We start from the raw sequence: 26,538 nt of genomic DNA on the forward strand, positions 1-26,538 counted from the left end.
CTGCCCTTGCAGGTCGTTCAGGTGTCTGCATCTGCCCCTGCAGGTTTCTGCGTCTGGCTGTGCAGCGCGGTGTCTGTCCCTCTAGGTGTCTTCTCGTGGTAGCTCACTGCGTTACAGCACACCAGTGTTGTATGTCCTGCCTCGACTGTCTTGACACTTTGTGGCTGGCCGAGGGTGGGCTGCTAAACTCTTGACGTTGTATCGCTCATGGTGTGCTGACCCAAACGTCACACCACAGCCTTAGGAGTCTGAAAACACCTCAACTGCTTCATAAGCAGGGAACACACCAGATGTAACAGTAAGAAAACATTAAGTAAGAGTGGTTTTACTATGTGTGCAACTTATTTCACTTCAAAGAAGCAGCCGCCATTGTACGGGACTGCTCGAAAGCGCGCATGGCGAGGAAAGCCCGTTGTGCCTGCAGAAGGAGAAACCCATTAAAGAAAGTGTGCTTACAGACTAAGACAGACCATGTCACAACAGAAGTAAATGGGCCAGTCGCCATGGGATGTTACAAATGCAGACAAGGCGGTACCAAGGAGGGACTAACAACCCTAACAACTCCTCGCAAGCCAGCGTTTACGAAGGACAATGAAACAAGCCAATCACCAATATGGGCGGAGAGTTGGCTAGGTTTTAAATTCAATCCAATACCGCATGCCTCGCAGCAGCGCATGCGGTGCCCACGCTCGACCTAAAAAATCACTCGCAACAAAAATATGTAATACTTTTTTATGGCTGTAGTTAGCAGCAGTTTGCTTAAAGAAGTTACCTCACGTTTGATTGTCAGTGAAAGCCCAGCTAATGCTGCTGAAGAAAGACACATAATGGCCTTTTCACTGCTCTTCCCTCCATCTGAATGTTACTTCATCCAGGGGAGGGGGCTGCAGCACCTCCCGCGCCCCTAGTGCCAGCTCCTCTGTGGGCAGATGTGTGAAGAGTTTGTGCCCTGCAGCTACCCCTGGGCGTTAAATGCAAGGGGTAGAGGAAGTGACATCCTATCATTTTTGACCTTAATGACTTCACAGGAAGTGACCACATATGAACCTGATTTTTTCCAAGAAGAGATACCACTTGACCCTAATATAACCCTCAATTGTATACACCTTTGCTCCTATTCTTATTCATTCTCACTCACTTGTATTCACTCTAAATGTGACTCCTACTTTTGACACTTAGTGACACTCAGACCCATGTTACTAAAGCTTTGCACGCAACCTCGCACAAAGTTTTAGGGTGAGATTCAGTATTGGACGCAAACTCTGGTTTGCTGTGGATAGTATCCTAAAGTGATGCAAAATTACACTTTGCACTGCTTTGCATTATTGTGCATCTAGAGAGCTTTCCATGGGTGTTTCTTGGGTGTTCCATTGGTGGTGCATGGGCATTCTGTGGGTGGTGCATGGGCGTTCCCATGCAACCACCCATGGGTTTTGACCCATATCCCGATTTACAAACCTTGGTGAAGAGGAATTTAACCCTAAAATACTATGACTTCTCAAGGTAAGCCTAAACGGGAGAAATGTTCTCAACATTGCATGTTTGCTGCATTGTACAGCACACATGCAAAGTAGGAAAGACACTAAAGCATAGTTTTTGTACTGGAACGAAACCCTTCCAGTTCACAACCGGTGCTTCACAGAATGTACACTATGCTGCAAGGGTTTGTGCATCAGCGCATGGCTGCCAAAAGTGCACCAGCGCACAGTGAGAGCAGCAATACACCACATCTTCGAAGCTATGGTGCATTTTTGATCTTTACCTTTGACGTAAGGCAGTGTACTTACTTTGGTGCAGAGCTGCCTTGCGTCAAAGAATAGTAAATCTGGGCCTCAGTCTGGCACAATCTCACTCACTACCCGTCACGGACTCTCATGCACTTTCACGGACTCTCATGCACTTTCACGGACTCTCATGCACTTTCACGGACTCTCATGCACTTTCACGGACTCTCATGCACTTTCACGGACTCTCATGCACTTTCACTGACAAGTATGCTCACTCTCTCACATAAACACACTCGCAACTGCAAGCATGCATGCAACATACAGGTAAAAACATTTTTACTTGCACAGCTTCCACCAAAGGTCCAATTAAAGCTGAGTGATCCATTTTTCATTGCACTAATAGTGAATGATAGAACGGTATTCACTATTAGTGTAAAGAAAAGGTGCTGAATATAGAGAATGTGGAGCTGCCCCTGTGTACTTGGGTCTGCTTCGGCCACCCAAGGCCAAGGGTCGCAATGGACTAGGCAGGGGTCGCAGCTGGGACCCCCAGCGACCCCTAAATGACGTCCGTGCAGCTGCCTCCAGGTCCTGCCCCAGGTTAAGTCTGGGTGGTAAACTCCGCTCCACCTGCGGAATTTTCCACACTCCGCGTTACACAGAGCTCGTGGAGTTCTGAAACTCTGCTCTGCGTAGCAGAGTTTTTCCCTCGCTCACGTTCACCGACATCAAGTTGGCGAGTGCGAACGAGGAAAATCCCCCTCCTGGCGAGATTTTTCCTAGTTTGCGATCGTCCGTATCAAGTTGGTGAGTATGAGCGTGGAAAATCAACCTCCTGGCAAGATTTCTCAGCACAGGTGGTCAGATTTCTCATTGCGAGTGGTCACGTATGCTTGCGACCGCTTGCATTGAGAAACCGTCGGCTCGCGTTTTAAAAGCTGCGGCTCAAGTAAAAATCTACTGGAGCGACAGGAAGGAAACAGCACCTGCGTGCACTGTGCATGGTGCCGTTCACGATGATTGCACAGTACGGCCAAGCACCTGGCACTGAAAATCACCCCAAACAGCATTTATCTAACGCACTCCTCCGCTTGCAGAGCTCCTCGTAGCGCGACCAAGTTCTTTTTTGCACTTTGCAGAGTTCCCTTTGCAGAGTTCCGTGTAGCGAAACTCTGCGAATTCCACCCAGGCTTACCCCAGGGTAGGTAGGAGGCTTTTCGAAGATGTTTAGTTGTCAGTCCGCAGTGTGGAGCAGCAGCTGTGTGTTCGAGGGGGTGGGTGCAAGGAGCTCCCCTTTATTAGTCTCCGCCCCCCCCCCTCCACAGCCCCCAAGGGTAAACCTGTTAGTAACCGGCCAGCACTGACCATCAGTGGGTGCCCCAGGGGCTGAGCTCCTTCCAGTAAAGCGCTGCGTTAGCAGCCTTCAGTGCACTTACAACTGAAACTACTGCTTCCTAACACTAAAGATGCTGGGCAGGGATGGGGACGTGTGCGTGAAATTGCTGCATGCACCGCATCTTCACCGCATATTTTGAGTGCTCAGAGCCGCTGTGCGGTAAGACCACACTTCGCCCTTGTGTTTCATGCTTTATATATCTGTCGCTAATCAGAACTAATCTTCTCTTCTTACTGTTCCAGGTGAATTCTACCCTCCGCCGCCTCCACCACCGCTGGAGGATTTTGGAAGTTTCCCATCGCCTCCCGGCACGTACCCTCCCCCACCATCCAGCGACATGCCCATGTTTAATGTGCAGGTAAGAAGATTGGCAGAGTGAAGTAGGGAATCCCTCCCCTCACCTGTTTGACTGTCCAGGTGCACCCCCGATGCATCTTTTCACCAGGGAGCCCTTCTGTGTGATTCTGTGCAGGCTAGGCTGGTGGCCACAGCGCTATGCCTGCATTAGTTTATTCCATTGAGGCGCTATTGTCCCGATCACCTTACAAAGGATGTGAATAGGACACTGGTTTAAAGGGGGGGGGGGTGACTTAGTGAAAAGTATATGTCTAATTATCACTTACACGTCTGAAGAAGGGAAAATGAACACACAAGCATAGTGAGAATGCATGGAAGAGGAACACTCCATCGCCTCGTCCTATCCTGCACTGGTGATATCTAGAGGTCTAAAATTTGTTTTATAGTCCATATTTTCTCTTCAAAATGTTCAGAAAGCAACTTGTGGAGTAGTTCCAGAGGTTTTATTTGATGGATGAGAAACTGTGATTCACAATTTTAAAAAGTGATGTAGAAGAGTCATCAGCTGCCATATTAGTATTTGAACAAAGCTATCTCGCCTACAAAGATTTTTCTACTATTTGGAATCTGTTTAATAAATCTGTTTTAGTGTGCATTGACTCTGCCTCCGTTGTTGCAGCATCTCCACGCTTCAGCGAATTGACTGGATCCTATGTCCTGCTTTCCTGGATATGGCACTACTGTTGGCAATCGGTCACCGTGCTGTCGGTTTGAATTTGCTTACTAAATATTCCAGTCAGAGGGGTAGTCAACTAGTAGTGTTGGATGCAGAAAAACATAAAAGCCCCCTCAAAATGAACCAGGTTCCGGTGTGGATGCTCCCCCTTCTTGGTCTTGGTGGAAGAGTCCACTCAAGTAGAAGGAAGTGAGCGAGGCGCGCTCCAAGCCTGTGGGGCTAAAGACTGAATGCTGACACAGGCACTGTAGGAGTCTTCATTTCTTGATACCTTCCCTCTGAGGGATGAATGTAAGATGCTGCTGTCCCTGGTCCAGGTTCTTATGCGCTCCTCGTATTTGCAGAATGTGTATTTTCACGCACCTCTCCATCAGTCCCACAGGTGCTTCTTCCTCTGTATGGTGGGTTCCAAGCACTATCCATTTATTGTTCTGCTCTGTGGATATACATTGGCCCTCCAAGTGTTTGCAAAGCTGACGGCAATATTGTGACACACCTTCGCATGCCGACAGCACACGTATTTCCATACCTCAATGATTGGCTGCTGAAGGTGGGGTCCCTGCTGTCGGTCGTGGGCAACCTAGAGTCGATGGTCTCATTGTTCCCCTGTCCTGGATTCTCACGAAGAGAGCGAAATCTCATTCCTGGCAAAAGCCGAGGGTTCCCTTAGGAGCTATTTAGACCTGGTGCTCTTCAAAACATTTCTGCCACTGCAGCGAGTCTGGGACATTCAGGATGTGATCCAAATGTTTCAATTTCAGTCCGGTGTTCCTACCTGGATGGTTCTCAGGCTTCTTGGCCTCCTGCGTCCTGCTCGTACCTCAGCCCCATTGGCACAAGAGTGCCACCATGGGATGTTTGCCTTCAATGGGCACAGAACAGAGCGTGGTATTTGTATTTCATATGAGCCAGCCCAGGACCTTCAATGACGGACGAAAAAGGCAGATGTGACCTACTTCCGACTTTTTCTTTCCCTTCGCCATCCAGACTTTTAAGTGGTGATGGACGCATTATCTTTGCTTGGAGGGTAGATTTGGTCACTTGGTCATGTTGGAGATAAAAGGCCTCTGGTCCCCAGCAGAGCAAAGGCACCATATTAAACTCCTGGAGTTGTCTGCCAATCGGCAGGTCCTTGAGGCCTTTCTGCCCTTCATCAGAGGCAAACATGTTCAGGTTCCACCGCCGTGTGATACTGGTAGAAGCAGGGCAGAAGGGTGTGTGGGCGGCTCCAAGAGGTGCTGAGGCTCTGGAGGAGGCTCGACCTTCGAGGGATTACCTATATGGTCGGTCATGTAGTGGGTTCTCAGCAGCATGGCAAAGCAGCTCAGTACATGACATCTGGCTGCTTGTGAGTGGCATCTACAACCTGAGATGGTGCAAGACTTATTCATCTGTTTGCCACCACTGACGATGCACAGTGTTGCGTATCCTGCACCCTGAAGTTTGCTCATTAGGAGACTCTTTTAGCCCTCTGTTGGAGTATAGGCTGGAGTATAGGCTCCTTTATACATTTCCGCCTCTCCTTCCCATAGTTCTGAAGAAGGTCAAGAGAGACTGGGCTCAGCTTACCCCAATAACCCTGGACTGGGCTCAGAGGAAAGCTCTGGTGTGTGTCTCATAAGGGCCAATGGTGCACGAAACAGGGCAAGATTCTTCATACAAACCTCTGCAAACTGTGTCTCTATGCATAAAGAAGTGGGTTTGTCCAGCCTGCAGAGGAGGTGGATGTGCTTTTGGCTGCTTGTCGCCCATCCACAACGGTCCTCTTTGGCGTTGGCGAAGTATGTGGCCTATCGTGAGGATCGTTGGTTGGGTCGATCCTTTTCAGGCTAAGATCTGATTCATTTCTCTGTTAAAGCTCCTTTATCAGCCTTTCTTGGCTTTCTACATCTGCCTGCTTATCCCTCTCTTCATTTAGGTGCCAGTTGTGATTTTTTTTGATTGGGTTTACATATATGTGGCCTTTTGCACAATTTCTTATGCCTCTGTGAAGCTGTCATTGTTCCTGTCACTTTTGATGTGCACACCTTTTTAACAAATGTATACAAGTTTTTGGAGGTTGCGAACTCTTAGAACTGTTGCTTACCGTGATTACTTCTGCGAACCAAGTCAGTGAATTGCAGGTGCTGTCAGTGCAGCTACCGTATACCAGTTTTTATGCCACAGATAAGCAATTCCAAAGACTACGGCATGCTGTTTTCCGGAATTGCTATTGGCCTTCATGTGGGACAGTGCATCACTCTCCCTACTCTATTCTTTCAGCTGCATCCTTCCAAGGAGGAGAATAGGCTTAATTGCTTGGACCTGAAAAGATAGAGCCCTCAGTTTCTTTTAAGATGGGACTATGGAGCACCAAGTAGATGAGCAGCAGATGTCAGAACCCCCCCCCCCCCCCCCCCAGGGTAAGAAGTGAAGAGCAGCCGAGAAACAGACCCTATTGGGATGGAGTGTCCTCTCTATGGCGAGGCGCTGTGCTTTGACCAAGAAGACGCCTCCTGAATGCCTGCAGGCTCCGTAACCAGGGAGTAAGCTGCCCTACGCACCTTTACCAGATGCTGTTTTCTCGATTCTCATTTCGAAATAGAGACCCATTTTGCCTGTTCTGCACTCAGGACTTCCTGCGGTAAAGCCCACTCCTGAAGCTACAATCATGCGACTAGAGAATCTCAAATCTGAGCTCTGCAAAGCATATGGCGGTGCACCATGTAAAGAAACCATCTAGAAGTATTTTTCAAAATCTTTATTTTTCCATAGTCTTTTCTATATTTGCACACACTGTCCAGCCAACAGGTTTCTTCCCATAACCACTAGGGACTTCATCAGGGCTTAATCTCTTGTGACAGTACGTAGAGTCTTGAAAACGTGCAATATCGTCCTTCCAGCCAGGTACGCTGGCAACGAGGGATTCCCCCAGGGAAACACCATGCCCACAGTTTGATACCTACTAAGTATCAACCTCCTTAGTCCCATGTAGTCCTTTTACAAATCTGAGCTCTGTGATGTAAGACCAGGTGTCGCCAACAGAGCCAGGATGTATAGCCGGATTTAGGATGAAATTTGCAGATATTGTGTGCAACAGAAACCTGGTTATCTGATCCGCAGAATTCACCTTTTCAAGGGCCTACTACATGTTGAATTGAAAACCATCCAAGCTGACCGCATAGGGGAAAGGGGCAGAGGTGTTGCCATCTTTTTTCATGAATCTATCAAGATCATTACCAAAGCTTCTCAACAGTTCACAGGAGTGGGACCTTTATTTCTAGAATTGGAAAGGGGGCATTTTATTTTCTGACCGCCCTCCTTCATTACATTTATATTCTTCTGACTAGATGGAAGTATTATCCATGCGTGACCCATGCCTTGTAGGATGATGTGATTGTCAGCAGAGCTATTATGTGGGGTGAGTGTGTACACACCAACTCTCAAAAAACGTGAATGCTACGAGGGTCATGGTTTTAAAACTGTGCATTTTCAGGTAGGACTTGTGCTGGGAATGATTTTCAAACACTGTTAAGTGCATTGAAGTTAGTGGCACCCTAGAATTACTTTGGACATATGATTTGTGATTACATTTTAACCTCAGTTTAAGACTATAATAAACCTGATTCTAAGCAGGTGACCATTTCATAGAAATGGAAATTGGTTAATTCTGAGAGGGTGTACAGAAAGTTGGAGATAAAAGGCTGCAGTGAAAGGGGGTTAGCCTTGTGGACTCCATCTTGATGGAGTAACAAATGACCTCGATCATGTTGTTGGACACGATTGTACGCCTACGCCTTTTCTTTCTATACCTTCGAAGAGAGCACCAGCAGCTTCATAGAGCTCTTATCCGTCATCAAGAACTTACCCACAAACCTGGACTCTGTCAACGGTGCCACCCCCTCCCAAGAACTCTGCAAAGACCTATCCAAAGTCTTCCACACCAAAATCTCAAGCATCTACAGCAACTTTGCATACCAACCAGGCTCTAGCAATTTCATTGCCAGCCTGCCCATCACCAACCAAGACGACCTCACAAAAGAGTGAGACTATCACCAGAGGAGAGAGAGCCATGACTACGGGGCCCATCCACTCAGGGGCCTGTTTCCTTCCCTCACATCTACAACCTGGACACAGTACCCTCACCCACATCATCAACACCTCAGTCACATCCGCCTCATTTCCTGAAGACTGGAAGCATGGTGCTGTCAACGCCCTCCTCAAGAAACCGTCGGCCGACCCGAACCAACTGAGTAACTTCTGTCTCATCTCCCTGCTCCCCTCCCCAGCCAAAGTGATCGAGCGGACCATCAACAAGCAACTCGCAGCCTACCTCAAAGTACACCACATACTGGGCAACACTTAATCTGCTTTCCCAAAATACTATAGCACCAAAGCCACCGTTATTGCGGTCACCGACATCCGGACCATTCTTGACCGTGGACAGACAGTGGCCACCCTCCTGCTCGACGTCTCGCAGCATTCGACAGTCTCTCATAGCGCACTCATAAGAAGATTTCAAGAAATCAGCATCCAAGGGCCCATGGTCAAATGGATCTGCTCCTTCCTCACAAGAAGAACACAAAACGTCAGACATTGGAATCCAAGAACCTGATCTGCAGAGTCCCTCGGGGACAGTCTCTCAGACTTACCATTTTCAACATCTACAGGACATCTCTTACCAACACCATCCGATCCCAACGTCGACAACACCCAACTCATCCTCTCAACGACAGACAACACTACCACCACCAGAGCCAACTTTGCCAATTGCATGACAATAAAAGCAGAATGGGTGAGAACCAACTGCCCAAAACTTAAATCCGACAAGATAGAAGTACTGGTCTTCGGAAACAAGACCTCCCCATGGGACGCAACCCCATGGGACGCAACCTTGTGGTCATCTGAGCTAAGACCAACACCAACCACACCAGAAATCTGAGGCTCACCCTGGACAACCGCTCAAAATGATGGCACAAGTCAGTGCAGCGAGCACTTCCTGCTTCCACGTCCTATGCATGCTCCAAAAGATCTTAAATTGGCTGTCATGAAACACGAGATGAACCGTCACGTGAGCACTAATGACTAGTAGATTCGGCTACGACAATGCCCCCTATGACAATCTCCAAGCGGCTTACACTGAAACTCCAGACCATCCTGAACGCCACTACAAGACTCATCCTCAAGCGTCTTCACCGCACCTACATCTCACCTCATCAGAGGTCAACTGGCTCCCCATTCACAAACGCTTCCAGTTCAAACTCCTCACGCAAACATACCAAGCCTGGCACAACACTGGGCCAGCATACCTGAACAGCGGAGTGCTCTTCCACCAGCCAACCATAAACCTATGCTCAGCCTAACTCTCACGCACACACACCGTCTTTCGCAGAGCATAGCAGGAGGGGGGCATTCTACATCACACCCAACACTTGGGCTGAAGTCCCTCCGCACATCAGGGCCTCCACCTCGCTTCTCGAGTTCTGCAAGAAACTGAAGACCTGCCTATTCGAATGACCAAGTGTGGACCTCATGCCTTACTCCTGCTGGAGAACCTGGAACCCTCATGGGTGATCAGCGCACTCTACAATCCAACATAACGTAGAATAACATAACATGCTTTCGGCAAGGCTGCGGGATGTCCTTAATTTCAAGTGTAAGAGTTGCGACGTCAGCAAATCTGTATGCTGCATTTAGATGACAAAACTGGGTTTAGGAAGAACTCATCACTTTACCCCGCCAGGGCTCAGGGAGGCCTTCGGGGCGCTGGAGGCGCTCAATGTCAAGTATGTCATTCCTCATTCCAGATAAACCCACTTGTTACTCGTACTGAAAAATAACTTCATCAATGAACCCTATTATTCTCGGCTGGTAACTGAGCACAGCACTTAAGTTGCCCCTACCATTATTTCTTTCTGGTAATAGAGATGGTATTTGGCCTGCCCGCATTGCGTGCCAGGGGTGTTTCATCTCAGAAGCTGAACAAGCACTCTACCCCCCCGCCGTGGCAGCCTCCACCCAGGCCTGCGCTCTACCCCCGCCGTGGCAGCCTCCACCCAGGCCTGCGCTCTACCCCCCGCCGTGGCAGCCTCCACCCGGGCCTGCGCTCTACCCCCCGCCGTGGCAGCCTCCACCCGGGCCTGCGCTCTACCCCCCGCCGTGGCAGACTCCACCCAGGCCTGCGCTCTACCTCCCGACGTGGCAGCCTCCACCCGGGCCTGCGCTCTACCCCCCGCCGTGGCAGCCTCCACCCGGGCCTGCGCTCTACCTCCCGCCGTGGCAGCCTCCACCCGGGCCTGCGCTCTACCCCCGCCGTGGCAGCCTCCACCCAGGCCTGCGCTCTACCCCCCGCCGTGGCAGCCTCCACCCGGGCCTGCGCTCTACCCCCCGCCGTGGCAGCCTCCATCCGGGCCTGCGCTCTGCCTCCCTCCGTGGCAGCCTCCATCCGGGCCTGCGCTCTGCCTCCCGCCGTGGCAGCCTCCACCCGGGCCTGCGCTCTGCCTCCCGCCGTGGCAGCCTCCACCCGGGCCTGCGCTCTGCCTCCCGCCGTGGCAGCCTCCACCCGGGCCTGCGCTCTGCCCCCCGCCGTGGCAGCCTCCACCCGGGCCCGCGCTCTACCCCCGCCGTGGCAGCCTCCACCCAGGCCTGCGCTCTACCTCCCGACGTGGCAGCCTCCACCCGGGCCTGCGCTCTACCCCCCGCCGTGGCAGCCTCCACCCGGGCCTGCGCTCTACCTCCCGCCGTGGTAGCCTCCACCCGGGCCTGCGCTCTACCTCCCGCCGTGGTAGCCTCCACCCGGGCCTGCGCTCTACCCCCACCGTGGCAGCCTCCACCCAGGCCTGCGCTCTACCCCCCGCCGTGGCAGCCTCCACCCGGGCCTGCGCTCTACCCCCCGCCGTGGCAGCCTCCACCCGGGCCTGCGCTCTACCTCCCTCCGTGGCAGCCTCCATCCGGGCCTGCGCTCTGCCTCCCGCCGTGGCAGCCTCCACCCGGGCCTGCGCTCTGCCTCCCGCCGTGGCAGCCTCCACCCGGGCCTGCGCTCTGCCCCCCGCCGTGGCAGCCTCCACCCAGGCCTGCGCTCTACCCTCAGCAGCCTCCACCCTCCCGCTGTGGCAGCCTCCACCCAGGCAGTCCACTGCTCGTCTTCGAGGCTGTGACGGGAAGAGGCTGCTGGCTGCAGGAGCCCCTCTCCTTCCTTTCAGCCGGTGCTGTCACAGGCTGTTCCATTCCGTCCTAATGAGCCGAACACGTTTGTTTCATCATTTTAAACGAGCGTCTGCCTGTTCCCACTTCATGATGGCGGCGCAGCGCTGCTCTCTACCGTTCGACGCCATCATTAGCCATGTCGGCTCTTCCGCTGAGATACATTTTTAGGGCTGAAATTTTAGCCGCAGGCCAGAAAGTTTCTCCTTTCTGCTGCTATCTAGAAGCAGATGGCGGCTTCTCTGTCGAAAGTGCACCTGTCTCTTTGTTTTTAAGCCACTTGAGCTCTGTCTCAGTTCTGTCTGTGCTCGCGGAATGATGGGGCGGGCCGGAGGTGTGATGCTGCGCCTTATGTAACTTGATTCGCTCTTCAGATCTGACAGCCACAGTATCCGCATTACTTCCTGTTGCTTACAGCGAGCGAAGGTGCTATGTTTGCAGTAAAGATGCTCGGCCTAGCCCGTGCAATGATCGAGCCTGTTCTACTTCTCTGCTATTTGTGGTTGTGGGTAGAAAGTGAACCCACACGCCCTCTGAGTCTGGCTCCCTGTACTCAGGACGAGAGGTGGATGAACTGTAGATTTTGCAATTGGAAGCCTCGTCGTCTTTTTGGCATCGGATCAATAGTAACAGGTAATGGGTCAGTTGTCCATAAGGTAGACATAGTCCGGTGTAGGATGGTCGTATCGCGCTGCCCGCCAGCGTGTGCCCGCAGACAAGTAACAGTGACCGATGCAACCCCACGACTGACCTGGGCACGCCGCGGACACCTGTGACCGCCCAAGAAGTGTAGTCTACCTTGACCTGCGCTCATTGATCAACCGACTGAGCGTAGCGCATCTTGAAGTAGGAACAGGTCCTAGAATTATCCTTGAATTTATTGTCCCAGTAAAGAATCACTTCCCCCACCGATAGCATTTTTCAGAACGATTACTTTTAATGGTGTACGGGAGTACTATAAAGTGTTGCAATTCTCATCCTGAGCAGGAAGGTAATATTCCGTCTAATCAATTGCCTACAACGTCTGACCTGTACAGTTTGCATCTAAAGTACTGCCAGCGTCGGATATCCACGTTTAACCTTTTAGTAGCAATGATGCACGGCAACCCATAGCTTTCTTAACTGCAAATCCATTAAGGGAAGTACTGCTAGCCCCAAATATTCTGAACAGTCGGTGAGGAGTGGATTGGAAAGATCTACGTATAGAGATCCCCTCTGATTGGATGGAAAGTGCACCAGTCAGAAGTGATGATATAAACTGTTTCGTCTGAAGTCATTGGACGACATTCAACCATTCAGTTTGGCTCTGTGCTAGGCCAACCCGGTTGGCTTCTGGGCAGTCCACATCTATCTATTTATCTATACAGTTGAGGAGACCCAGGAAACCCACATACAGGTTCTCCCTTCTAGTGGATTTTCATTGCCTCAGTGGAAATAAGTATTTACAAAAAGGGGTGGTGAGGGACAGTCTCTCTGAATTAAGCAGAAAGCTCTCACCCAGTCAAGAGATCAGGGCTAGATCCAACACCGTTTTTTAGCTCACTGCACCATCCCAGTTTCAGAACATGGCTGTATGCAAATTAGTCTGTTCCTGTCCCAGTGCATGATGGGACCAGGGCAAACCAAACTACAAAAGCCAATTCTTACACTGGGAAGGAAACAAGCTCCCGGGGACCGGTTTCTGGCATTACAGCCGTCTTCGGCCCGGTTTGCTTGAATCCTGATGGTGCAATGAGCAAGGGTCTCACATCTGAGAATACCCTTCCACGCTTAGGGTGGACAAAAATATTTACAAAGAGGGGTGGTGAGGGACAGAGTCTCTGAATTAAGCAGAAAGCTCTCACCCAGTCAAGAGATCAGGGCTAGATCCAACACCGTTTTTTAGCTCACTGCACCATCCCAGTTTCAGAACATGGCTGTATGCAAATTAGTCTGTTCCTGTCCCAGTGCATGATGGGAACAGGGCAAACCAAACTACGAAAGCCAATTCTTACACTGGGAAGGAAACGAGCTCCCGGGGACCGGTTTCTGGCATTACAGCCGTCTTCGGCCCGGTTTGCTTGAATCCTGATGGTGCAATGAGCAAGGGTCTCACATCTGAGAATACCCTTCCACGCTTAGGGTGGACAAAAATATTTACAAAAGTGAGTCCCTTTCTCACTGCTCCATCAGGATTCAAGCAAGCCGGGCCGAAGAAGGCTGAAATGCCAGAAACCGGTCCCCGGTAGCTTGTCTCCTTTCTGGTGAAGAATTGGCTTGGTAGTTTAGTCTGCCCTGTTCCCATGATGCACTGGGCCAGGGACAGACTGATTTGCATATAGCCAGGTTCTGAGCTGGGATGGGGCAGTGAGATAAATAACGGTGATGGATCAAGCCCTGATCTTTGGACTGGGTAAGAGTGGTCTGTTTAACTCAGACACTCTGTTCATCACCACCCCTTTTTCTAAATCAGTGGAAATAAGTGCTCTGCAGCTAAACCAAAAATCAGACGGATGCCAGTATGTTTGCCCTCCGCCCATCTGTAGTGGGCACAACATTATTCTACCCTTGGCTGCCTTTGTTGCTCATCTCTATCACCTGCTTTCAATCAAAGATAATCTGAACTACAAGGAAAGGTTTCTTCACCAAAAGTTAATGCCAAACTTCCTGAGCAGTGAATGTTTAAAGCCAGTCAGACGAGTATTGTTACACAATCGCCACAAAACTGGGCTTTAATCTATTGATTTTTTTTCTCTTCAGGCATGGTCTGCTTCTATAGTAGTATTCGTAGCTGGAGTACTTTTTAAAAGTAGATTCTTGTAAAATCAGTTTCGATTGAATAGTTACTAAAGCCTGACGCTTAGTGACCACACCCACGGAGGCTGGATTGCTGCTCCTGTAGTTTTCCTAATATCCCCCCCCCCCCCACACTGTTTGAATGTTGGCCTTTAGTTCAGTGGTGGCCATCCTGACTCACTGATCTGATTAAGAAATCGTTGGTTTTAGTTGTGGGTTTGTAGAAATACTTCCAAAGAAGCCCTCCTTGGACCATTCTTATTTCGCCACGCCTACCTTACCGCTGTGTTTGATGTTCTGGTGTCGATGGTGCACGTGGCGTGCCCGCCTCTTACCTTAGGTACACAAAGGATCTCATGCCCACAATGTACAGACCCCAGCTATTGTGATGCAGCTTCAGTCATGCCCTGTGTTTACACTCTTACGCCCAGTTGCAGAGGTGACGGTGACCCCAAGATCCTGCAACCAACCAACTTGCGATTAGGACCAAGGGGGCTAGAGCCGGGGCCTTCGCTCCGGACAGAGAATATTAGTTGCTGCAGCGATACCACTCTTTGCATGATCCCTGGCCCCCCAAAGTCTCAAACCTGCAAGAAGGCGCAGGACTTGTGGAGGTAAATTACACTGCCTTGCACACCAAGTACTGGGAAAACCAAGGGCCGCCCTGTCTGTGGCCGAAATGCACAGGCTGTGTCTGTGGTGCTCATTGCAGGCTCCTGAAGGGCACAGCTGTGTACTCCCAATTAGACAAAGGGGGTGACATTCTGAACGACTCTGGGGGATGACCTTCCAGGTGGGCTGTCTCTTCCGGTTTCAAGCGAGTGCTGTGATTGGCACTTACCTTCTCCATCTCTACCACGGTTGGCTGTTATGCCTCCCTGCTCCCGGACTTACGTCCAGGAGTTGTACCCGTTCAAATAAAGAGAATCCTGTCACGGGGATTCTGCTCAAGAACAGAACTATGCTTGAGACCATAGAACATCAGTAGTTTGGGACTGAGTCACAGTACCACCTCAGTACCAGGAGCCCGACTAGCTATAGTTTCTCACTTTCCTTCCTACTCCGACTCAGAGAGACAAATAAATTGACACCCCATAATATAACACAGGGCCGGCTTTAGCGCTGGTGGCACCCAGTGTGTCAATGTCAGTTGGCGCCCCCAATGACCACCTCCACCACGGATTCTCTCACTAGCACCCTCTAACAGTGACCAAGTCTCCATAGCCACTCTCTCTCAGATGCATTGAATTAGTTATATAGCGCTACTCATACCATTAAAGTATGTCAGAGCACTTTGCATCACACATACATTGCACAGACAATCAATCATACGTGTGTAAATCAGTGTATAGGAAATGTTACATAAGCCAAAGGACTAAAAGTGTAGGAGTCACACGTCATCCATACTGGTAGGCAGTAAGGTTTAGGAGTGCTTGGTATGGAGAAGCACAAACCCAGAGTCGAAGAAGAAACAGCATAGTTGGGAGTTTTCTTAAATAATAAGAATCAATTTCTACCCAAATTAACCCGTTTTGCAACATTTATCAATGTTCTATACTTAGCAGAGTGTATGCACTTCTATGAGGAAATGTAACTTGTACCTCACTATTCTATATTAGGACTGTAAGTTATAAATTGCAAGTGACAAAAGGATGGCTCTTTTAAAAGCAGTAACCTGCTGATCTGTTTACTTTAAATGCACTCTGTAATCTACTTGGTACACCTTCTTTGCAGTAGGCACATTAACCCTCTGACTACCTCCACATGTCAAAAACCTCAACTATACAAAACTCTGATCTCTGGCCAGGAAGAACATTAATCACAGGAGTTATCTTGACATTTTTGTGAGGCCCAGGAACGCTGCAGCAGGTGCTTTAAAAACATAATAAACTTACAAACCGGGTGCCCCCAGGAAGCCAGAACCCGGTGCGATGGCACCGGTCGCATCGCCCTAGAGCCGGCCCTGATGTAACACTCCTGACCCTCTCAGGGATCACGGTAACAGGACACCCTCTTTCGTTCTCGCTCATCCACAGTAAGATATGAAAGAGACACGAAGGAAGTTTGAATTGTTTATTTAAACTATTGTGCTCTAGAATGCAGCGATCGTGCCACCATCAATAAACACAAAAAGACCATTTGCATCTCTGGGATTAGTCGTGGACCCCGTACGTTCGAATACACAGCGGGACGTTCTACATCTCCGATACCGCTGTGATCTTTTCTCAGAAAACCTCTTTGTTACATTGCTGTGCCTGCCTCTATGACAAGGTTCACATGTTCATAAACAGCTGTGTTTCTATGTTGTGTCTAGGTGCGAGTGCCTGACCAGAACAAAATAACAAGGGACATTGTTGTTTGACCTTGTCTGCTGTTCAGACTAAATCCCAGGAAAGAACAGAACAAGAAAACCGTGGCAGGTTCTTTGTGAAAATACAATGTGGCACAGAAACAAACCTGTTTATGTAGTAACATGTGCAAAGCTAATGCGGCCTGTGCCATGCACAGTTAGGCAAACCTAGGGAAAATCTACAATGGACCTGCATAGAACACAGGACCATTCCTGGGCAAGGAAGCCGTGAAGCAAAAACTGCTGATGTGCAGCAGGTTCTTTATTGATAAGACCTCCAGGACTACATGCAGCAGCCTCGTGGCTCAACGTCTCTAGACTGAAGCCGGAGGAGCAGGATGAAATAGCCAACCTCTCCCTCGATGAGGAACAAGACTGAAGCCACCACGCGAGCACAGAGGAGTGAAAGAGTAGAGCAAGCCTGTTGCCTCGACCAAGCCTCCAACCTTCTAGTGGCTGCTTTGTGGATCAGCCATTCTCCCTGCCAATGAACCTCCCAGAATCCTCTCTGGTCCCCTCTAGATGGACTCAGTTCAGAGAAACTGCTTTCAACTCCAAACTAGATATCCCTTCCCTTCTCCTCTAAAGGGTCACAGTCCTGCTTGGTGAATAATAAATAAACCACCCACGAGGATGCACAGCAAGAGAGGTTGTACAACGCAGCAGAAACCGTCTGTGTGCATTTCTGCTTCATTGTGTTTGTACATTTTAGCATTTGAAAGCCATACTTGACGGCTTTGCCAATGGTTTTTATAAAGATGTTTGTGGTGTATGTATGTGTGTGTATGTGTATGTGTATGTATGTGTATGTGTGTGTGTGTGTGTGTGTGTATGTGTATGTGTATGTGTATGTGTATGTGTATGTGTATGTGTATGTGTATGTGTATGTGTATGTGTGTGTATGTATGTATATATGTATATGTGTATATATATATATATATATATTACCTACTGGCGGTCGCCAGTAGGTATATATAGTTAGGATTTTTTCCCTATGGCATTTTTGAAAATTCTATGTCTAATAACTTTGGCGTTTGTGGACGGAATCGGCTGAAATTTTCAGGAAAATGGCACATTTTGTTCCTGAGCAGCTCCTGGAAATTTGGGGGGGGGGTCGTCAAGGGGGGGCCGAGAAAAAAGGGGGGTCCCAAAACGCGTTTTTCCCATGTTAATTTCCATAGGGCGGTTGGACTCACTTTTAGCCCGAACGGCTGAATGGATTTTCACGAAACTTGGCAAAATTGTAGGGACTGTTAGCCCGATGTGCCTTTGCTAGGTCTCAATATATGTGCTCCAGTAGTTTTTGAGAAATTAACGTTCAAAACAAGATATATATCTGTAACAGCGCTCCGGGCAGCGATCCGGTCCGCTTACTTTTCGCGAAACAGAACTTTGCGCGCAGAAAGCTGATTGGCTCTCCGGTGTCTGTCAACATTCTAAACAGTCTGGAGCGGCCGCCATCTTATCTCTCGGTAGGATCGAGAGAGAAGAAGAGGTGAAAAACAAAGGGGGAATTTAATGAAAGGGGGCAAGGTATACCCCTCTTGACCCCCTAGGATTGTTGTTGGGGTTATTAAAGGGTCCCGTGGGGAAAATAAAAAAGAAAATGATTTTTCACGGTAGAAGCGCTTCACGGGCCGCGAACTGGGCCGCAAACTGGTAGCGAAACGGGAATTCGCCATTTTGTGCTTCGTTTTAATTGTTTAGAGACAAAAATTATCGCCGCACATTGGCCACAATGCATGAATATCGCTGAAAAGTCAGCGATATTCATGCATTATCCAGCAAATGCTCTTAGCCATGTTATCCACCTTCCATTGGATAACAGAAAGCTGATTGGCTCTCCGGTGTCTGTCAACATTCTAAACAGTCCGGAGCGGCCGCCATCTTATCTCTCGGTAGGATCGAGAGAGAAGAAGAGGTGAAAAACGAAGGGGGAATTTATTGAAAGGGGGCAAGGTATACCCCTCTCGACCCCCTAGGAATGTTGTTGGGGTTATTAAAGGGTCCCGTGGGGAAAATTAAAAAAAAAAAGATTTTTCACGGTAGAAGCGCTTCACGGGCCGCGAACTGGGCCGCAAACTGGTGGCGAAACGGGAATTCGCCATTTTGTGCTTCGTTTTAATTGTTTAGAGACAAAAATTATCGCTGCACATCGGCCACAATGCATGAATATCGCTGAAAAGTCAGCGATATTCATGCATTATCCAGCAAATGCTCTTAGCCATGTTATCCACCTTCCATTGGATAACATGGCTAAAAACTGCTCTGTGCGTGAGCTTTTTTTTTTTTTTTTTTGCTGCGTGACGTTTGTTAACGTTCGATTCGATAGAAATCAGGAAGTGTTGACCACCATTTTGTCACTGCGAGTAAATATTTTGTTATAAATGAATCCTTATTGATAAACATTGTCTGCGCCATCTTGCGTTTTTGTCCAATGCCACAATTTTGTCGTGCACGGCAGCCATTTTAGATGCCTTGACCAGGGCCACTCTCTGCACGCCGCCGATCCTCAGCATGGCTCCCCACCCTCGCAAGCATCTCCCCCACGCACTGGTCACCCCCGCTCTTTCTCTCATGCATGGGCCATATACTTCCCCCCCATCTGCGCTGCTCTTCTCTGAGAATCACACCCTGTGCCCGCCCGACACCTCCCTTTCACCCTATTCACTACCGCACCCTCTGACACTCCTCTTCCTCTGTGTCCGATTGTCCAGGCCGGACCTAGGCTATCACCTAGCCCTGTGGATGTAGTTTATGGCCCCAGCTGTAGAGTATCCAGACATGCCAACCTTCCCGATTCAGGCGTGAGACTACTGATTTCAGTGCTAGTCTCCCGCCTCCCGATTCCTGCAAGCAAAAACCCGGGGGCATATTACCAACAACTAGCGATAATTTTTGTCTCTAACTTGTTTAGAGACAAAAATTATCGCCGCACATCGGCGAATTTTATCGCACATAAACCTCGCTATTAGCAAGGTTTATCGCAAATGCGATAAACGGCCGCAATGCATGAATATCGTTGAAAAGTCAGCGATATTCATGCATTATCCAGCAAATGCTCTTAGCCATGTTATCCACTTCCCATTGGATAACATGGCTAAAACTGCTCAGGGCAGGTGTTAGGTTTTGGAGATATTCGCGCTTAGCGCGAATATCTCCAAAAGTTGGTAATAGGAGATAGCGATGGTTAGGGACTGTTTCCAGTCGCTAAAATCTTGGCACGCCCACTTTGCATGTCATTAGTGATAAATATCACTGATATGCAAAGCGGGGCCCAAGATGGTCGCTATCTCCTTTTAGCTGTCACTAACTGGTGTTAGCGACAGCTTGGTAATAGGGAGATAATTTTATCTCTTTTTTTTTTTGGCTTTTAAAGCCAAAAAGCGGAAATAACCCCCCTTGATAATATGCCCCATGATTTCTCGGGGGTTTCAGCTGACAGGGCTTGGTATTGTGTTACGTGCTAATTCTTCCAGGAAACGTCAGAGGGTCGATGCAGGGGTTCTAGAAGGGGTGATAAACCATTTAAGCCTCATGAACAAGCGCATGGTCTTTTAAAGATTTATGAAGTACTCGGGGCGGCGGTGTGTGTGTGCCCTCTTTCAGGAGCGGGCGGGGGGGGCACTGCCAGCAACTTGCCAGGCCAGGCAGTGTTCAACACGTGCATCACCCTTTCTCTTCCTGCTATTGCGCTCCATGCTTCGGAAAGGTAAGAAAAAGAACGTGCATTTGAGTTTGAAATGTCCGATCTTGTAGCAGTACACTTGCAAAGCCCACACATGACAATAATCCGATTCAAGGCCCCATTCACCCGATTTTTTAAACATATATAGCACTCCAACAAAGTTAGATTTTAAAACTTTATTAACATTTAACTATAATGAACGGAACAAAAACTGTAAACATTTAAACATTTTTCACCCAAAAAAGCAACAATGGTCAGAAGCTGTCTTTTGTGCGAATAGTCCCAAGGCAGCACAACGTGCAGAGTTCTGGACGGCACCCAGGTGATGTCGCCTGGGTGCCGCACTGGTTTTGGTATCCTACAATGCTGCTCCGAAAATTGGCGTGGGGCGTCCCGGGTGGTGCGGGGGGAGGCCTCGTCAGTAGCGGTCTGTTGTGCGAATAGTCCCAAGGCAGCAGAACGCGCTGAGATGTTGATGGCACCCAGGTGATGTCCAGTAAACTGCCGCCCTGGTTTTGGTATCCTACAATGCTGCTCCGAAAATTTGCGTGAGGCGGCCCGGGGGGGGGGGGCGTGTGGGGGAGGCGGCGTGAACGGGCCTCCCCAGGTGGCGGCCATCCAGCTGAGTTGCGCCCGCTCTTGCGGCTACAGCGTCTTGCTCACCATGTTGTTGAGTTGCTCCCACTCTTGCAGTGCAGCGATAGGCGCCTGCCACATGACTCTTAAAATGGCGGACGGCTCTTCGGTTTTGGGCCTGGTCCACTGAAATGGCCCTGGGACACCTTGGAACTCGGACGCTTGCCTGCTAGGGCTTGGGCTCCATTCTCGAAAAGCGTCCCCTCAGCCGTGAAGATTCTACAAAAGTCTTGGGGGCCCCCGACTCCCGCAGGCTTCCGGTGGGGAGCGGCTGCCATGATTGCTCGCGGAATGACCACGACGGAGCCACGAGATGGTGGTGCTCTCATGCTGACGCCAGCTTCAGTCTGAATGATCCAGAAACAAGGTGGGGCTTTCATCGTTTGGGAAAAAAAAATGTTCTAAACCAATGAAAAGTGTTATTTTTAGGTCATATGACCAAGCCTTCCATCTTTAGGAAACCAAAAGTAAAATGATCCAATGAAAAGTTTTATAAACAAGTCACATGACCTGTTATGCGGCATAGGGCTACAAAAAGCGTAGAAAATCCGTTGGCACGTGAGGCGGCGTCAGTAGCGGACCGATGTGCGAATAGGCCGAAGGCAGCACAACGCGCTGAGATCCGGATGGCACCGAGGTGGTGTCAAGCAAATTGCCGCACTGGTGTGGCCATCCTACAATGCTGCGCCGAAAGACGGCGTGTCCAGCTGAGTTCCGGTCACTCTTGCGGTACAGTGAGTCGAACGTGCCGAGATCCGGATGGCACCGAGGTGGTGTCCAGCAAATTGCCGCACTGGTGTGGCCATCCTACAATGCTGCGCCGAAAGACGGCGTGTTCAGCTGAGTTCCGGTCACTCTTCCGGCACAGTGACTCGAACGCGCCGAGATCCGGATGGCACCGAGGTGGTGTCCAGCAAGTTGCCGCACACTGGTGTGGCCATCCTACAATGCTGCGCCGAAAGTCGGCGTGGGGTGCCCCGTTGGCTTATGAGGTGATGTCAGTAGTGGACCGATGTGTGAATAGGTCGGAACCAGCACAAGGCGCCAAGATCCGAATGGCAAGTCCTGGATGTTGAGTGCCTCAGTTGAGATTTCTGAGCAGTGTTTGTAAGACTGTCTGAAGCTTATGTGCACCTGCTGCAGCTTCACTATTGCCCTGGTGTGGCCAAAGGTCGCACATGACATAGGCGGCCGGCTCCCGAGGTCCGGCTGAACTTTTTTCCTTTTCCTTTCTGCTTCTTTTCCTACAATCCGTTTCATCTGAAGACACAACCAGGTCCCTGAATGTGTGCAGGGGGACGCTATTGATTGAATGAAAATGGCGGCTTGACACAAAGCTGACTCAAGCGTTGCTGTTATACAGACAAAAATTGGTTTTCAGTTTGTACATTCTTCAGGATTTTTTTTTCTATCCAAGTCTGATTGACAGTTTGTAGAAAAATGGCTTCAGATTTTCCACATACTACTCTTCAACATTCTTCCTAAATGTAACAATGTGAAACTCACTAGGAGAACGGCTGTTTCTGTTTCCTTTCAAAATGCTGCCAACAATATTTTCTGAATGGAAGACACCATCTTGTAGCATAAAGGGCCGAAAGGGGTTCTGGTCTGGCCGATGGTTGGTGGAGACATTTTGACTATATCTTGGACCTGCCCGGCCTCGCACAAAATGGCGCCTGTATAAATAGGACTCGTAACTCCTTGCCCGCAAATGTATATCTAGAAAATGTTATTGTAAGTGGCCCTGTCGTATTTTAATTACAAAATGTACGTCCACCGATTCCGCAACTGTTAGACACCTTTGTTCTTGCAACCTAATGGCCCGCTCGTTACGTTCCTCTACAGTGTAAATGTCTCCTCATCATATACGATTTCAGTTTGCTCCGTGGCCGGCCCACGTGGTTATAGGCCCGTATTTGTATACTGATATTTTCACAATAAAGGTTTTTAAAACAAAACACGGTAGTAGTATTTACATTGGTAAAGTTTTTACTTTTAGTCACTGTTTTCGAATCAGTAAAAGGCAAGTGAAATAAAGCAGTCCAATTACATGACGGATAAAAAGGTATAATATGTAGGAACGCAGTAAAGATAAATGGTCAAGGGCAGTTGTGTTTTTCATTTCTGCAACATAAAGTGATCGATAAGAATCTGATAATCAGGCGTATCGGCGACTAAGACAGCAGGCCGAGTCTCTTTTACTCAACGGCTCCGTCATGGAACGAAGAAACGCCCTTTTTCTCGAAAAAGGAATATATTTTACTTGCAGGACAGTTGTAAATTTTCCGGGAAAGTACATTAGCCTGGAATATTATAACATATATGTTTTAAAAAAAATAATGTTCGAAAACAATAAAAAGCGTAATTTTTAGGTCATATGACCAAGCTTTTCATCATTAAAATAACAAAAGCAAAATGAACCAATGAAAAGTTTTATTAACAAGTCACATGACCTGTTATGCTTACGTTACGCGCTGCGCGCCGCGGATCACTTCCGGGTGCGCTAACGCGGCGTGTCATATAACGCATTACGCGACAACGTAGGTCAAGAATATAGTCAAAATGTCTCCACCAACCAGCGTTCGGAACACAACCCCTTTCAGCAGTCCAAAAAGTTCTGTTAAATGACAACAGAGGGGACAGGCAAGAAGAACCATCAGTCAAAGAGGGGAGGGCACGTTCTTCTCTTCCGGGTCATGTTGGGGCGCTACCAGAACTGATCGAATTGGTAGTCTAAAGTGTTTCTGGATGTTTCAGACTAAAGCTGGCGTCAGCATGAGAGCACTACCATCTCGTAGCTCCGTCGTGGCCATTCCACGAGCAATCATGGCAGCCGCTCCCCACCAGAAGCCTGCTGGAGTCGGAGGCCCCCAAGACTTTTGTAGAATCTTCACGGCTGAGGGGACGCTTTCGAGAATGGGACCCAAGCCCTATCAGGGAAGCGTCCGAGTTCAAAGGTGTCCCAGGGCCATTTTAGTGGACCAGGTCCAAAACCGAAGAGCCGGCCGCCATTTTGAGAGTCCTGTGGCAGCCGCCTATCGCTGCACCGCAAGAGCGGGAGCAACTCAACTACATGATGAGCGAGACGCTGTAGTCGCAAGAGCGGGCGGTAAACAGCAGAATGGCGGAAGAGGCATAGTGTAGCAAAAGCGGGCGGAATGGCAACTGAAACGGTAAAGGGGCGCCCCACTACAGCGTGTCTTCAGGTCAAACGGATTGTGGGACAAGGTCCAGAATAGAAGAGTCATCAAAAGGCAAAAAGTTCCGCCGGACCCCGGGAGCCGGCCGCCTATGTCGGGGGCGATCTCAGGCTACACCGGTGCTATAAGACTTGGGGAGGGTGTCGGAGCCAAGCGTCTTCTCCGAGTCCATGGCCATCACACCGCCACTCAGGGGCCTCCGTCAAGCTGTTTAGGAAGGTAACATATCACATTGTTTTCTAATGCAGTCAGGTCCACAAACGACACTCACTTACTTTGAGAATAGTGAAGCTGCAGTAGGTGGAAATAAGCTTCAGACAGTGTTACAAGCACTGCTCAGAACTCTTAACTATGGCACCCAACATCCAGAACTTATGCCATTTGAGAATGGCAGTGACATTGAAGCAACTCAGGGACCAAAACCATTAACGTACTTTCACGTATGAAAAACTTACTTGGGGAGGGGGCAGGAGCGAAGCGCCCCCTCCCAGTCCGCGCCACCACACCGTATGTTGAAAATCTGAAGCCATCGTTCTACAAAGTCAACCAACCTTGGATTGAAAAATCTAGAAAAATGTACAAACTGAAAACCAGTTTTGGTCTGCATAGCATCAGTAGCAACGCTTGCTATCAGAGTGCATGAGTTTCATGCTCGATCGATTGAGCTAGCCGGATCGGGCAATAAAAAGTATAAAATAGTTATGTAAATAGTTATTTAATAAAATGTTTTACCCTGTTTCTTTGCTGGTGTGTTGTCTATATTTTTAATATTTGCATAGGGTTTGTCGTTATTTTGGGCGGGGTGGGTGACGGAGTCGAGCTGTCTTGCAGCCCTCATGGTGTGGAGCTCAGTTCATCTCACTATTTTCGTATTTCTCATGAAGGGTTGTTCCTAATATTTCTATTTTAGCGAGGTCAAAAAGAGATCCAATTAGTGGCCTACTGATTTTGCTCGATTACTTTTATTTTTTTACACGATTTTTCACTATCTGCAAAGACTAAACAGAGTATTGCGACTTTGTGCTTGTTTGTAAATAGAGAATGATCCAAAGAGAACCAATTCTAAAACAGTAAATGCTTGGATAACAATCAATCAAATGGAGAGACAAGCAGGCACGACGGATTACAACGGGGGCAAAGGCCTGCGTTAACTACCGTTCACTATCTGCAAAGAGAGAGTACTACTAAGAGAAAAGAGGGGAGGGGGGGGGGCAGCGTTCAAAGCACATCAGCGTGCATAAATACGAAAATGTTTTTATCTATCACGTACTTGACATTTTAAAGCTTTTCATATTTGCTATTAAAAAACCAATGAAATTCACAGAAAAAACCATAGGTTATAGTAGATATATAGTTAGGAATTTGCATTTACAAAACCTTGAAAATTCAATGAAAAAACCATTGGTTTTAGGCCATATATAGTTAGGGATTTGCATTTACAAAACCTTTTTTTACTCGCATAAAACCATTGAAATTCCATATATAGTTATAAGCGCTAACTATATATCGCGCACCCGCAATCCACTGCTGATGATGTCACATATTACATCATTCATGACATGGTTAGTGACATCACTGATGACATCACTGATGACATCTCAAATGACATCACTGATGACATCTCAAATGACATCACTGATGACATCACTGATGACATCTCATTTGACATGACTGATAACATCACTGATGATATCATTCATGTGATAATACCATGAACCTCTTCAGACTCTAATATAACCTTAGATACAATCAGTGTAAACAGACAGTCACAGACTGTCACTCATCCATGGAGTTACTCACACACCTAGTCAGTTATGCCAAAAATCAATCACACCTCCATTTTCTCAACTATACAGTTATACACACCTTACTTATTCAAACATATACTAACACATATTTACTTTACTCTCTTATACAATCCCTGATACAAGTTCATAATGATCCATACAGCCACTCACACATTCACTGGCTCTTATGCACAGTTATTTATATATGTCAACTCTCACATGTACTGTGTTTTACATATGTACTTACTTTGACATGTAGCACTGAGATATCCATTCATTCACCAATACACTCATGCACACAGTTAACCGCCCATACAGCTGTTTCCACATGCACTTTTGAACCCATACATCTAGTGAATCAACTGCTCACACATCTATGCACAGTCATACACCTCCCAGCCACCCACCCACACACACACTCAGTCTCCCATACAAATACTTGGGCAACCAATCAATAACCCATATAGTTACTCATATAGCTACTGATCAACACATGCAGCAGTTTACAGAACAACAGACATAATGATGCACAAATTAAGACAGTTTAGTCACTAACCCATGCACTCAGTGAGACACATTTAATCACTCACTCATACAGTCAGACATGCACCTACTAAATCCTTCATCCAGACACTTACACATCCACTCATTCTTCAATATGTAAGACATATTTTAACTTTACAGAAACATACAGTCACTGGATGTTGTCATCAGTGATGTCATCAGTGATGTCATTTGAGATGTCATCAGTGATGTCACTGACC

The 26,538-nt window shown here is 48.4% G+C and overlaps 1 protein-coding gene across 1 annotated transcript in view; it reads left to right on the forward strand.

The window, feature by feature from the left end:
- The window catches only part of LPP (LIM domain containing preferred translocation partner in lipoma), a 327,664-nt gene that overhangs the window by 65,803 nt on the left and 235,323 nt on the right, over nucleotides 1-26,538 (forward strand). The window contains exon 2 of the mRNA XM_086944622.1: nucleotides 3,366-3,481. Coding sequence (XP_086800748.1) covers nucleotides 3,366-3,481 — 116 coding nt within the window. The remainder of the gene's footprint in view (nucleotides 1-3,365; nucleotides 3,482-26,538) is intronic.

This window comes from Lissotriton vulgaris, chromosome 11, assembly GCF_964263255.1.
Source record: "Lissotriton vulgaris chromosome 11, aLisVul1.2, whole genome shotgun sequence".
Taxonomy (NCBI): domain Eukaryota; kingdom Metazoa; phylum Chordata; class Amphibia; order Caudata; family Salamandridae; genus Lissotriton; species Lissotriton vulgaris.